The sequence below is a fragment of the Pollachius pollachius genome (genome assembly GCF_949987615.1).
Source record: "Pollachius pollachius genome assembly, chromosome: 7".
NCBI lineage: Eukaryota > Metazoa > Chordata > Actinopteri > Gadiformes > Gadidae > Pollachius > Pollachius pollachius.
The window spans coordinates 26,940,481-26,955,581 of NC_136940.1; the positions used below are offsets into that span (position 1 = coordinate 26,940,481).

General features: G+C 51.2%; 2 protein-coding genes across 3 annotated transcripts in view; one reads left to right on the forward strand and one right to left on the reverse strand.

The window, feature by feature from the left end:
* swt1 (SWT1 RNA endoribonuclease homolog) overlaps positions 1-14,494 on the forward strand; it is a 32,204-nt gene extending 17,710 nt beyond the window's left edge. Inside the window, exons 17-19 of one of the 2 annotated variants that reach the window (XM_079740553.1) lie at positions 10,886-10,954; positions 11,077-11,367; positions 12,996-14,494. In XM_079740553.1, coding sequence (XP_079596679.1) covers positions 10,886-10,954; positions 11,077-11,335 — 328 coding nt within the window. In that variant the 3' untranslated portion in view covers positions 11,336-11,367; positions 12,996-14,494. Of the gene's footprint in view, positions 1-10,885; positions 10,955-11,076 lie in introns of both variants that reach the window. The other variant, XM_079740552.1, reaches the window with a different exon arrangement.
* On the reverse strand, positions 2-11,813 carry ivns1abpa (influenza virus NS1A binding protein a). The gene is made up of 15 exons (XM_079740555.1): positions 11,675-11,813; positions 6,293-6,534; positions 5,970-6,085; positions 5,353-5,522; positions 4,941-5,016; positions 4,654-4,827; positions 3,871-3,996; positions 2,527-2,637; positions 1,914-2,055; positions 1,616-1,840; positions 1,389-1,510; positions 1,182-1,308; positions 866-997; positions 591-764; positions 2-390 (listed from the first exon to the last, which is right to left on the reverse strand). Exons 3-15 carry the CDS (start codon positions 6,078-6,080, stop codon positions 98-100), a joined length of 1,983 nt encoding a protein of 660 aa, XP_079596681.1. The 5' UTR covers positions 6,081-6,085; positions 6,293-6,534; positions 11,675-11,813; the 3' UTR covers positions 2-97.
* Positions 14,495-15,101: the final 607 nt, after the last annotated feature.

Sequence of the window (15,101 nt, forward strand, 5' to 3'; positions counted from 1 at the left end):
CGCCACAAAACACGATTACGTCACTAAGCCTGTTAGTTTGGGGGGGGGGGGGGGGGGGGGGTGTAAAAACTACCAGAGAGCCGACCGGCCCCGCCCCTCAGGGGGAGGGGGGGGCCGTGGCTTGGCCCTCAGTGGGCGGGGGGGGCACGGCGTCGGTGCCCTCGCTCCATTGGTCGGTGGCGGGGTCGTACAGCTCCATGCTGTTCAGGAAGTCGTTGCCGTCGAAGCCGCCGACGGCAACGACCAGCGCGCCGAGCAGCGCCACGCCGGCGTTGCTGCGGGCCGACGTCATGCTGCCCAGCATCCGCCACTCGCCGCGGGCCGGCTCGTACACCTCCACGCAGCGCAGGGCGTGGGAGCCGTCGAAGCCCCCCACCACGAACAGGCTGCCTGGAGACCGGAGGACACGCTTAGCAACGGGGCCGACATGGCACGAGCTATGGGGCTGAGGCTAGCGCTAGAGATAGCTAGGTGGCTGAGGCTAACGCCAGCGGTAGCTAGGTGGCTGAGGCTAACGCCAGCGGTAGCTAGGTGGCTGAGGCTAACGCCAGCGGTAGCTAGGTGGCTGATGCTCACGCTAGCGGTCTCACCTGCGTGGACGGCCACTCCAGCCCCCCTGCGGGCCACGTTCATGGGGGCGATCAGCGTCCAGGTGTCGTTGCGGGGGTCGTAGCGCTCCACCGTGTTCAGGCAGTTCCAGGACTCCGCCCCTCCGATCACGTACACGAAGCCATCCAGCGAGCACACGGCCGCCTGGTGGCGCCCTGGGGACAGAGGGACAGCGGGACGGGGGGACAGCGGGGTCAACACTAAACACTAAGGCGCAGGCTGACAGCACGGCGTGCGATCACAGCTCCACACGTACGGGTGTTGAGGGGCGCGCAGTTGGTCCAGGCCTTGGTGACGGGGTCGAAGGCGTCGCAGTTCTTCAGGCCCTTCTGGCCGCAGGGGTCCGATCCTCCCACAACGTACAGCTGGTTTTCCAAGGAGCAGACACCTGGAACAGGGGGGGCACATGAGACCAGGGAACCAGGAGCACATGAGGCCAGGGAACCAGGAGCACATGAGACCAGGGAACCAGGAGCAGTGAACCAGGGGCACTGGACCAGGAGCAGTGAACCAGGGGCAGTGAACCAGGGGCAGCAGGAGCTCTGGGCCCTGGGAGCGGGGCGGTGACCCACCTGCGTTGCAGCGGTTGGTCCTCAGCTCGGGGACCTGGGCCCAGTCGTCAGTCAGCGGGTCGTACGTCTCGCCGCAGCTCAGCTCGTCCGAGTGGCCGTTGGAGCCGCCCATCACGTACAGACGGCCCTGTGGGCGGGACAGACAGAGGCCTTTAGCGCCTGGACCCAGCGCCTTCCTTTCAAAGGCTCCTAGGTCCACTACTGTACCATCAGCACGGCCATCTGGAAGCGGGCCCTGGGGGTGCGCATGGGGGCGATGAAGGTCCAGCGGTCCAGCTGGGGGTCGTAGCACTCCACCGTCCGCAGACACTCCTCCCGGTTGTACCCTCCTGAGAAACACACAGGCGTCAGGCGGAGCCCTCCTTTAGCCCGGGCTCCGGTAACCCCTCCGGGTACGGCGGGTCTACAACCCCCGACAGTGAGGCGGGGCCCACCTGCTGCGATGAGCCGGCCCCCCAGGGCGGCGGCGCCCAGGCCCGAGCGGGCGTAGTGCATGGGGGCCAGCAGCCGCTGCTCCAGCGCCTCCGGCTGCGCCTCGAAGCTCATGCTCTTCATCAGGCAGGGCGTGGCCGAGGGGGACGTCTGAGGGCTGCTGCGGCCGTGGAGGAAGATCACGCACAGCGTGCCGTCCAGCACGGCCAGACACAGGTAGGTGTTGTCTGGGGAGGACACACAGTTACCGAGGAGCGGAGCGTGTTGTAAATCTATGTGACCTAAGACATGCACACTTACTGGTGGTCTTCTCCGAGCCGATGTACTTCCACTCCCTCCTGGAGCTCTGCTTGGGGGCGCTGGGGGCCTGGCTGGAAGGGGACAGGCTTCCCGAGGAGCTGCAGCTCATCTGCCTCTGGGTGCTCTCCCGAGGAGGCTTCTTCTGCAAGAGCACAGCGCAGCTACAGACACCCACAGCCAGCAGAGACCCCCGGTCCCAGCAGAGACCCCCGGTCCCACCAGAGACCCCAGCCCAGTGGTCTCTCCCACGTCATCCCGTTCTCCTCTCAGTCGCCTCCTGACTGTTCTACGGAAGTTGGGGCGGCAGCACCACAGCCCACCACTCCAAGGCCTAATGGGGGTCTAACGCATCGGGCCTAACGCTAAACCACCACTAGACGGTGGTCCTCCGGCCCACTCAGGGATTAGGAGGTAAAGCCTGGGGTATATCGCATCGGGCTAAACAGATATGAGGCCGTTCACTGCAGGAGCTGTTATTCCAGGCCACGCTCGCGCAGGCTAGACCCGGCGGGGGGGGGGAGGTAGGCTAGACCCGGCGGGGGGGGGAGGTGGGCTAGACCCGACGGGCCGGGCCGGCGGGGGGGGCTAGACCAGGCACCGAGCTGCAGTGTACCTGCACAAACTGGAGGTGGTCCTCCTCGCCACCAAACACCTCAGTGTGGCCCTCAATCCCCAGACCGCCGTCCACCAGCTTGTGGTCGGCAGAGTAGTACAGCGTTTGAACCTGCAAGACACACAGCGACAACAACACATCCATGTGGCTGTCTCCATGGCAACACACCGAGCCCCACAGCGTGAAAGAGCGCGAGGAGGAGGAGGAGGAGTGGGATGGAGGGCAGGAGAGCGACGCTGCTAGGAGGAAGGAGGAAGGGGGAGGGGAACCAGTCCGGGCTCTCGTCTTTATTCAGACGGTATTATAAGAAGACACTCTGCCGACGCTGCACAGAGAAGGTAAACGTCATCACTAGCCTCCGCCCTACAGCCATCCTCTTCTTTGGTTCTAAAATACAAAAATGAAAAAAGAAGCTCCGGCGGGAGGCAGAAGAGGCGCGGCCGGCAGCATCTGGAAACATCTTCAGTACAAGTGAGGGAGGAGGGGGACGCGGCATCCCTTCTCCCCGCTGACGACCAGTCAGACGCCTGCTGGAACCGGCTGGAACCGGCTGGTTAAAGCTTCTGTTCAGGCTTTGGGCTGCGTGTACATGTTGGCACCGGGCATGTTTAGCTTAGGTATTACGGGCTTTGCAATTTCATGAGAATAGTGATCAAATGGCACTTTCTGCACTTATTTTTCCTCAGTCTTAAAGTTACAAATGTGTTTTTTATGCTAAATAGAGGCGCGTTCGTGTGCGTGGTGGGGCAGGGACAGATGGGAGCTGCTGCTTGTCCTCTTTGACTCATTACCCTGGTGGCTCAGTCCTGGCTCCAGTCGGTGCTCCTGCTGCTGCTAATAATCCTAGGAGAGATAAATCAATGGGGAGGAGCGGCGGTTAGTACTACGTCACACACACACACACACACACAACCTGTCAGAGCCAGCGACGCGGCAGAGAACGCGACATGCGACTACAAGCTGCTCATAGTCGTGGCGAAAAGAGCGCTGGAGGAAGAGGCTAAGAAGAGCTACAAGGAATAGAAACGGTTATATAAAAACACACTTTATATTCTTATTCCTTCTATGGGAACCAACCACAAACCCAAAAGAGAAAATGAGCAAACTGGGGTTCTTTAGTTTGTGCTCACCTCTACTGTAGTACGGTTCGGGGTACAGTGTCTTACTGCAAAACCTCAACAAATCACAGAAAAGGAAAATAAAATAGAACAATCTGACAGTGCCATGGCGACACCTTGGGTCCAGCGCCCTCGATGTCAAAGACAGGAAGGAGCAGAAGTGGGAGGGAAGTCATGAAGGACGGCAGCAGCTACTCGGGGGGCTTTCCAGAAGCCTGGTACTGACCTCCTCCATCAGCTGTTCCAGGTTCTCTCCGTTCTCCCAGAGGCTGCGCTGCACCCAGTTCAGCACCTTGGAGTAGAGCCGCCCGTTGCTGGGCAGGGCCAGGTTGTCTTCTAGCATTACTTCTAACTGGAAGTGCACAACAAAGGAACAATGGTCAAGGACAAAGGGAGTCAGGTTGGCAGCAGCCTCCAGCATTAGTTACAGCCTGTGTGCTGATGTGGAACCACCAGCAGGGGGTTGGTTTACTGGCCTTAACAAACGTCATTAGGTAGTTAATAATGAATAAATAAAAAGCGTGAGGAACTATGATCTTATCAGACCAAGCCAGTGCAGACTGAACAGCTATGTCTAATGCTACATCGAGACATCGTCCTGTAAAGTACATCAACCTATACTACACATCTAGGCCTCATCCAGTCAGAGTGGAGCGATGTCATCTGTACACAACTAAAGCAGATTTAAGGGGAGGACGAGGAATCACAAAAGGTGATATGTAAACTTATTTGGGGCTTAAGGTCAGGCTTATTATATTACAGAGCGGCTGTAAAGACGTCTACTAAACTAGGACCCCGAAATAGAAATCACCAGATCTACTGCGGCCATGACGGGCGTTAGGGGGGCAGGTCCACAAGCGCTGGGATGACATTCAAATAAACACTTCAGTCAGCTGAACTAAGCAGTTCTTTGCAGCCGATACATATGGATGAAACATATGGATGCATAATATTTTGCTCTGTGTTACTGATCTGCTGTGAGTTAGAGACCAGTGGTGGCAGCACACACCTTGAGGCGGGGGAGTTTGAGGAAGTCGTCCTGTTCCGAGACGTCCAGCAGGTGGTCCTGGATGTAGGCGTCCACTTTGGCCAAGACGCGGCCGTCCCCCATGGAGCTGGCAAAGTTCCGGAAGGAAATGGCGTTCTGGGAGTCCATCTTGGATATCAGGTAGTCTCCACAGATCTGAGTGTTGTAGAGGCATATGCATAAGTGTTCTGAGCTACTTAGGTCGGCAGTAGGAGAACACGGAAATATACAAGCTGAGCCCAGAGGAGGGATGCGATCATCCCTTGTACCTGCTTGACTCGATCCATCTTGAACTTCTTCGCTGCAGAGTACACCTCCTTCACTAGCTCCTGGTCGGCCTTCAGTCTGAAATAAAAAGAACAAGTCTAACTAATTTAACCATGCACCTTTTAATTCAAAAGATTTAATATCACTAGAATTATTAAGATACCATTTTGCAACTTTTTCGTGTGCCTCTGGATCTTAAATTAAATCTGCAATATAAATTGCCAGTAACTCACAAGAGGATCACAAAACACACCAGGAGACCCTTTGTGTAGGAGTGTCTTGTGGCTCTAGTGTTCATTAATCCCCACTCAGACCACTGTGGTTGATGCTTACTGCACTTGGCAGTTCCTATGAGCGTGCTCTGAATGAGGTGGAGGGTTGGACATTGAGAGGGGGGGGCGTGGTGGTACTCACTGGGCCGTGTAGGCGTAGTGGAGGAGGATCTCCACCGCGGCGGGGTCCAGGTCCTCAAAGGTGACGTGGGAAACGCCGTGGGGCTCGATGTCGCTGTTGAAGATCTCAAACAGATAGGGGCTGCAGCAGGCCAGCACGGCGCGGTGGGCCATCAGCTCATGACCGCACACCTGGAGCACAAGGACCACACCTTTATCTACAGGTACAAAGCAACGCTGTGTAGTTCCAGCTCCCCTTTCCACTAGCTTGTGCCGTTCACAGCTTACGGCTGCAGTAGCTCAGGAGAAAGAGCGGGTTGACTGGTAACCAGAAGGTTGCTAGTTCAATCCCCGGCTCCTCCTAGAGTGTCGAGCGAGACACCTCACCCTAAATGCTTCTGACAAGCTGGCTGTCGCCTTGCGCCGGTGACTCTGCTGTCAGTGTTTGAATGTGTCCTAAATTAAAAATGCCCTAAATGTAAATGTAAGAATAACTGGCCTCCAGGAGAAAGTGTGAAAATATAAGACAGTGTACAGAAGGATAATCTGGTGTGGAGAAAAGAAAATGGTGGACAGGACGGGGAGCACTACCACAGGACCAAAAGAGGTGTAGGAGACGTTATGCAGGGAGAAACATACCTGTAGTCTTACATCACAGAACTGACCACTCTTCCTCAGAGCGTTCATCTTTGCCACAGTGGAATCCAGGAAACTCTCGTCCTCAAAGATCAAATAACCGTTGGGAATCATTTTTGCTGAAAGTAAATGAAAAAATGAAAATAAATAATGCGTCATAATAAACACGTCCATGCTTGACCTCACTGTCACCCATGCCTTCGTAGTTCCATGCCCCAAGTACTAATCCCTTCAGCAGGAGACACAATGACAGGTGAAAGGTTCTTCGCAGAACCAGACCCTGTCATCGCACATGGAGAACCGGTCATACGTCATATCGGCCTTACCTAATAAAGATGCACGTAAATCCAGAGAAAGGCTTTTGAAGGGAAGGTAGCCAGATGAAGGCGACCGGAGTTCTTCAGCCGGACGGGGTCAGAAGCAATGCTAGGAGACGGGCCGGGCCGGAGTGACGAGGACCAAGGGAGCAGCCACACAACAAACTAGCAGGCTTGAGTGACTAATCAAGTCCTTTGGATCCCGTTGGCTATAGACTTGTACTTTTTCTGTGTTGGTCGTACATTATAACCTGGGAGGGGAGAAAACAAAAAGAGCATTGGTCATTGGCTCCGAGCGCATGTGGTCATATGACATGTAGAACCCTGTAACTATCGGCAGCTGCTGCCCAGTCACAGCCACGTGCTACGGGCCAAATAGGCCTGACAGCCCATTGGCCCTTCGGATGCCTCTTGCATTCTAAATTCGCCTGCCTGTCGTTTCTGGGAGGTTCTGCTGAGCAGCTGGCAGCGCGTTGACACTTTAAAGACGGGTGGAGCTATGACAAGTCAAAAGCCCAAAAGTACTGGTCAGCTCATTTAACATCAGGAATCAATGTAAGAGATGTTTGGCCAAGCAGTGCAATTGTCCTGAACTTAGACGCTGTGCGGTAAATGCCCTGCAATGCGCTGGTTTGATGCCAAGGCCCACCCCCCCCCCCAATCCGCAGAGACTCTTCCGCTCCCGAGGACATGGCATCTTAAGCAGGACCCCCAGAGATACCCCCTCCCAGCCCACAGTGCAGCCCTTCATAAGAGTCCCCACAGGGTGAGGACAAAGTGGCAGCGGCCTCCACCCAAAAATAATCTAGATCATAGTCTAGTGGGTGGAGCTCCAACCGGAGAACCCCATTGGTGCGCCGCAGCCTATCAGAGACCTGCAACATGGAACCCTGCCGGGTCAGCCTATCAGAGACCTGCAACATGGAACCTTGCCGGGCCAGCCTATCAGAGAGCTTCACCAAGGAACAGCATTAGGTCAGCAGAACTTTAAGCTCTAAGACCCGCTGGAGAGGCCCTTCAGGATCAAGACAGCTCTTTAAAACACCATACTACTACTACTACTATATACTATTACTATAATACTGTACTATTCATTTTAAACTATATCGCTTCTCAACCGATATAGAGCCACCAAAGCTCCTACCTTTCTGATTTAAAATATTTTGTCTGAGATAACCTTTTGTGAAAGTGATTGATTCCACTGCCTCCCACCAGTTGGTACAGATCCTTCACATTCCAGGTAACCATTCCCAAGAGGACATCACTACCCACACAAACCAACAGATACTACGATGCACTCTTAGACCAAACAATCAATTAGGAAGAAAGTGATCGATACTACCAACACTTTTTAATATTATATTATGAAACTATAATATAATGGATAGCAGTTAACATTATAGTTAACATTATGTTGATATTTTATCAAAAGACTACAACACTGGGAAGAATCAAAGCCGGAAGATTTAGCTTTAGCATGTGTAATGTGCACATGACTGGGTCCACGGTGTGTGTGTGTGTGTGTGTGTGTGTGTGTGTGTGTGTGTGTGTGTGTGTGTGTGTGTGTGTGTGTGTGTGTGTGTGTGTGTGTGTGTGTGTGTGTGTGTGTGTGTGTGTGTGTGTGTGTGTGGTGCTGCACAGGCAGCTGACGCAGAACTTCCCCTTCCCCTTTCACTTCCATAACGCAGGCGGAGGAACATACTGCAACACGCCACATTCTCTCTAAAAAAAAAACTACATCTAAAATTAGCTTCAACATTACTAAAAGAAGAACTTCTGTGGTTTTCGACCAGGACCGTTTCCTGATCATCTTGGCTCTACGGGACCAATGCAACCAACCAGCAATTTAAGTGGCCCAGGGTTGAGCAGGAACACCGTCGTTGGAACCCGCGATCCGGCCTGCGATGGAACCCTTTAGAGCAAAAGTGCCCCGTCAATATACCACCAGAATCCCCTCAATAATAATAAGCTGCTTCTGTCATCCAACACGACAAGCTCTCCTCTCTCCAATCCACCTTTCCATCGCTCTTCCAGAAACAACTCAACTCAATACTTCTCTTCATTGGATATAATCTGAACCTGAAAGAACTTTAGAGGACATGCATTGATTGCCTTAGTACCCAAAAGGACAACATCACAGACTGTTGCAGCAGATAGACCAACAATATGTCGTCCACATTATTTCCCTAGACCCAAAACGATCTGAAGAAAAGGTCCAGGTTGAAAATCACAAAGTTTTCCTTTACGGTTCCTTGGCCATCTAGTTACTGTCAAGTAGCTAATCTTAAATATCCAAGGTTTACAGCTAGTTGGATTGCTCCACTATTCCAGATGCAGTTAAAGCTGCGTTTAACAGACGACATAACCGTGACCTAAATATATCCCCTATCCTTCTGTATTATCTAAGTGGGTTAGAGACTAATTGTACAAATAGACAAAAGCTGACACAGCTGAATGCTCAGCCATTCCAAAAACCCTGAATAGAATAGCTAGTGGAAATTATAGTCATCTTATCACTGGTTGGACACAACGTAAAAGTCACACTAAATGTTCTGATGAACAACAGGGCAGGCCATACGTGAAGGAAACGTTGATCTGCAGATCCTTCTAGTAGGCTCAGGAGCATTCAACCCATTGGTTTAACCGGTGTTTCAGTTCCATTGAAATCCATCTGTCAAGAGACATTCAGCCAATTGTAACCACGTTCATTTTAGACGGTCACAAGGCAAATTGACAGGATCAACTACATAGAACGACTTGTTCTATGTAGTTGATTTCCGGAGGAGTTTAATACTGGCCCACTCATAGATTAAGGAGCAATAAAGAGGCAAGAGGATGGAAAGCAAATATGGCCAATATGCCATGCATGCAGTAATATAAAACCAAGGATCACCAGCCTCCAGCATACTAACATGAACAGATTCTTACACATGTGCAAGAAATAGAACTGCGACTCAAGAACAGAAGAAAACGAGCACAAAGGAAATTGAAAGAAGGCTTCCCTTGTCGGTACACTACAGACAAGGGAAGCTCCACTCCGCCCTGTGTGTGGAAGGGGGTAAATTGACCTAGTTGTGGCATTATGCAACAGGAAGCAGACTCTTATAACCATCCACTGCCTCCACATCACTGTCGTAATCAGAGCTAACAGAGTTATGCTTCTGGGTCTATTTCCTCTGACTCTGAATCAAAGCCCTTAAGCCACTAAACCCCTGTCCCCTTCATAAAGGAGTCCAGGTATCACAAACATCACATCAACACTATTTGCGAGGGCGAATGGTCATTTAAATTGGCCTTTACAAAATGCCCATCACATGTAAAGTGTGTTGCTATGCAAACAAAAACAACAAATGGAGGGAAATTAACCTACAGAATAATAATCAAACATGATGCAAAGCCTTCACCACAACATGGGGTTGCTAAGCAGCCTGAACTCACCGCGTGGGAATGGTACAGAAAGTAGACAGAGAGGAGACGGAGGAAGTGTGTGGGGGGGGGGGGGGGGGGGGTGTTCATATGGCGAACCACAGAGCACCCCAACGCAGGGACTAACCCCCAGGGTCTGAGGTGGATGGGACCACAGAGGGACTAACCCCCCAGGGTCTGAGGTGGATGGGACCACAGAGGGACTAACCCCCCAGGGTCTGAGGGCTGTGGATGGGACCACAGAGGGACTAACCCCCCAGGGTCTGAGGTGGATGGGACCACAGATGGACTAACCCCCCAGGGTCTGAGGGCTGTGGATGGGACCACAGAGGGACTAACCCCCCAGGGTCTGAGGTGGATGGGACCACAGAGGGACTAACCCCCCAGGGTCTGAGGGCTGTGGATGGGACCACAGAGGGACTAACCCCCCAGGGTCTGAGGTGGATGGGACCACAGAGGGACTAACCCCCCAGGGTCTGAGGGCTGTGGATGGGACCACAGAGGGACTAACCCCCCAGGGTCTGAGGGCTGTGGATGGGACCACAGAGGGACTAACCCCCCAGGGTCTGAGGGCTGTGGATGGGACCACAGAGGGACTAACCCCCCAGGGTCTGAGGTGGATGGGACCACAGAGGGACTAACCCCCCAGAGTCTGAGGTGGATGGGACCACAGAGGGACTAACCCCCAGGGTCTGAGGTGGATGGGACCACAGAGGGACTAACCCCCAGGGTCTGAGGTGGATGGGACCACAGAGGGACTAACCCCCAGGGTCTGAGGGCTGCCATGGGACGAACAGCTGAAGGGACAGAACTGGTTTTATTTGCCAAGGGGTCTTTTTCTTCTCCTTACTTTTCTTTTGTAAAGCGGAGAATAAGGGCGGGGCACCGCTAAATGACCAGTAGCGTCCCCTAGTGCCGCCAGGAGGAACTAAGATTTAATGGCATACGTTCTCAGACTCAAATGGAAAAAACACCTTCGATTTATTGTGAATATATTTTTAATGTGTGCTTTAGTTTATTCACACCAATACAGTGAATAACGGAAATGGGATCACAATTTGGATTATGCAAACAGATCGATTGCATAATCCAAAAATGTGCAACATGAAGGGTATTATGTAATAGTTATAATTAAAATAGACAGGTAATGTTTTATTTTATTTTATTTTGATGTAGGTACTGGCCGATGGAGAGGACCGTTGCTGAGGAACAATGCAACCCCCTCTTCTCCCCGTCTCCTCTTCAGTAAGACATCCGATACGTTTTACAATGAAATATATTAATAAAACGAGGCGACTGGCGAGAATGAATAAAAGCATAACGTTGATTTAATGGTGGTTTATTTAACCCCCCCATTGTGTCTTAAGCGTTACAACATCGACCACCCAGACCACGGCGCCACGACAATGTAAGGAATCGGACCAACAACCGAGATGTCCAGCAGACCGAGTCACCAGAGAAGATGTCCGAGTCACCGTAACGTTAACACGGAACGGCAGCATGAGGCTACACAGCTGGCGGGCTCCACGGCGGAACGAGGAGGGCTCCGGGGCGAACCGAGGCGGGCTCCGGGGAAGACCGAGGCGGGCTCCGGAGCGGACCGAGGCGGGCTCCGAGGCGGGCTAGGCCGGCGAATGAGGCGGGCTCCATGTCGGCCTGTAAGCAGGCTGCCCGGCCGGACCTCCGACAGGTTCCTGTCCGTGACCTCTCACGGCTGGAACCGGAGAGACCACTATGGTGGTTTCCGTCGTGGCCCGGTGACCACTCCGCTTGTAACGCGGTGTATTACGGTAACGTTGCCTTGATACACCGTCAGGAGCCCACACGCGGTCCGACTCCGGAGCTAACGGCGCCTCTTCAGACATGTCGTCCCTAACGCGATACTTCTCCTTATTCCACATCCATGGATATTCTCCATTTGCCACACACACACACACACACACACCGTTTTAAGAAGTCTCTTACCTGAGGCGTTTTACAGCAGACGATATTAGACATATTTAACGCGACTTCAGAGTGGGTGGTTGGGTTAGGGCAAACCGCAGCGGCTGTTGGCACACGTTGTCCTGAGGCTGGTCTCTGCTCGTTCTCAAGTCCTCTCTCCTCTAAGTGAAGCTCTTCTCTCCTCTACTCTCCTCCAGCTCTGACAGCACTGCCGGGGCGACGCGCGCTCACAACACGTCGCACCACCCGCCGATCGGCCGGTGATGTCAGCGCGGCGAGGCGGAGCTCTAAGCCCCGCCCACTTCGAGTGGAAGGGTTTTGCATATAGATTCAACTCAGCTATGGCTGTCTTTCTGACTGAGACTTGTGCAAAACAGGTTTAGCTATTAAAGTGTTTCTTCGGCCAGCAGCCTGCATTATGGCCACCACCTCTCTAATAAACCCGTGAGGTCCGCTTCCTCCTTCGGCGGGAACATGTCGGCTGAGCCGCTGCCTCTATTCTGCCGTCAGCCTCTTTAGACAGAGACGGACTCGTGCACCCGTCTTCACTGAGCTTACTGCAACCGGAATACGAATTAATTAGATTAATGGATAACAAAGTACAAGAGCAATGCATCAGCCAGTGTAACGCACTAGCCACTCGGGTCTAATCATCTTGAGGCGTGTGTACGTACTACGCATACGTGTATATTTCACTGCTGTAGTGTACACCATGCTCTTTTGGGAGTCCTATTACACTCCACTTCCAACAGGACAATAGTGTTTTCATAAAGCCCTCTAGTCTAAAGCATTCTGTCCACTGCAAATACTTAATGTCCATAACAACCGAAGCCAACGGGGCCGTCAACAGAACAGGCCTCCTCGGTGCTGCAGAGATACCAACACAGATTAACTTCTCCAAACAGTACTAGGACCCAGACGTGGTTATGACTCACCTTCTGTGGAACTTTCTGTACAATGGGGAAACTAATTATCGTTGGTTAAATGTTATACATCGTTTTAATATATTGTCCAGAACACAGTATATAGGCCTTTCGTTATTGTTTTATGAAAAAACCTTATATAACCTCCAACCTGGTTGTGTGTGTGTGTGTGTGTGCGTGTGTGTGTGTGTGTGTGTGTGTGTGTGTGTGTGTGTGAGCGTTGAATAATTTTGTACCAACTTATTGTACACATAACATTTTAAAGTCAGTTTGGGTCCAGCAGCCCGTTTTCTAACACCAAAACTGATTTATCAGCGGAAACAATGCTCTTCTACACAATATAACAAAAACATTTAGCTCTATATTGTCATGTATCTAAATTGAGTTGATCTCCTTATTCATCCCTGTTTGTGAGCCAGCTGTAGGCCCGGTAGACTGCAGCAGGAGCAGTAGAGGAGGCCGTGAGTCGACTCCCCTCCTCAGGGTGACCTCAGCTGGGCTCTGCGCTGACCGCGGCTCCTGGAGACGGCCATCACTGCCCCGGTCACAGCGGAGCGAGACCGACCAGGTTCACCACACAGACAGTACCGCAGTCGCAGAGACCTCATTCTGCTCCCTTATGGGGAAATAAAGCTCTTAGTAGGCCTTACATGAAAATAAAATATGTACTTTATATAGAAGCTAAATTAATGTCTAATGATGAGATTTATTAAGGGCCTTGAACAAATGCAGCTTTTTTCAGAGTTTGTCTGGAGAAGTTGTGCCACCTGTAGAGCAAGTTCTAGTTTGCTTTAGAATGTTCTGAGCAGCCCGGGGGGGGGGGGGGCACATCACGTAGAGGAACATCGTCGCGCCATTGGCTAGAATGTAAATAGTCAAGGTGGAAGAAGGGCCTTATCTCTTCTTCTGGTTGGGGCTGGTGGTGGCAGACAGTGAGTCGCTGAGAGACACGTTGCTCAATGCAAAAAGGCTTTATATAAAACTCTGACAATGGGATCGATATTTTTCCCCGACCTGGTAATTCATTGTTTTAAAGATAATCAACTAAATAAAGTTTGTTTTTGTTTTTTTGCTTAAGAGTTACTTCTTTTTTAATCTTAATTGGTTGTGTAGCACAAACTAAACTAAAGTAGATCAAACTAAATGTAGATATGGCAGTGTAGAACATTTCTGAATGGACCACATAGATACTAGTGCTACATCCCCCTAGATCCATGACCCCTGGACCCAAGGAGAAGGGGAATGGTTGCCATGGTAGCGGGCTATCACGTGATGAGAACATGATAAAGCATGGAAGTCTTCAAGCCAACCCCATGACATGCCTGGGACCGCTATCTTCTGCTAACCATGTATGTGGTCAGGCCACCAAGTATATCAACTAAAATAATTACATGAATGTGTTATTCTGCCTTCTTTGCATGTTATTCGTTTTTTTAATGTTTAATTTCCTGACTAAGAAAATACAGTTTCCTTCACTGGTGATTCACAGGGTTAATTGTATAATAATTGTTAAATAATTGTCTGTGGTACTGTTGCTGTGACAATATGGTCTTAGAATACCACAAAAGCTTTAGTAATCTTTTCACATAATCACTGCTGTATTCACACATTTAATACAAGACCGATCATCTTTCAGTCGTGTTGCTTAGAAACCTTAACAGGACATTTCCACTAAGAATATAGTTTCCCTGTCCTTGACTCTGTGGGTTTGGCAGTTGGGCTTGTTAGATCAAAACCAATATTGACCCCTACACAGGTGTGTTTAGGTTCCTGGTATCCTTTCCTTTTTCACGTATCCCTAAGCAACTACTGTTAATAACTATATGGTAAAGTAATATATTGTAAATAGTATTATTTTGTTGTTATCTTATTGTAATCGTATTATACATATTCGGATACAAATAAAAGGCTGAGTTGATTGGATGAAATGAAATTCCCTGCATGGTGCAATGCTGACGGGAAGGCTTTGGGGTTATCATTGCGTAAACACGGGCATAAAATTTATCCAAAAACCACCCTTTGATCAATGTGACATCGCTACAGTATCAAACACACAAACACACACACACACACAAACACACACACACACACGTACACACGTACAAGTTGCACACATGCACACACAAATAGTTTTTCTAACTGAAAGCAGTCACCATTTAATCATGGCCTGGCCAAGCATCCAGGTAACAATAGAGGAGGATCAGCCCCTGACAGACCACCCTGGTACTTTCTGGGGCTGTTTTCCCGGACAGCTCGGTCTGCCTCATCCCCACACAGGCCCGGGCCCCGCAGTCAGCACTCTGTCCCACTGCTGAAGAACACGAGTGGAGGGGGCGCTGAGCATGCTACTGCCACTAGACACTATTGAAGTCTTGCACACACACACCGAACCCCCCCCCCACACACACACACACACACACCTTCCCAACTACACACACACACACACACACAAACAGGCAACACAGGCAAATACACACACACACACACACACACCTTCCCAACTACACACACACACACACACCTTC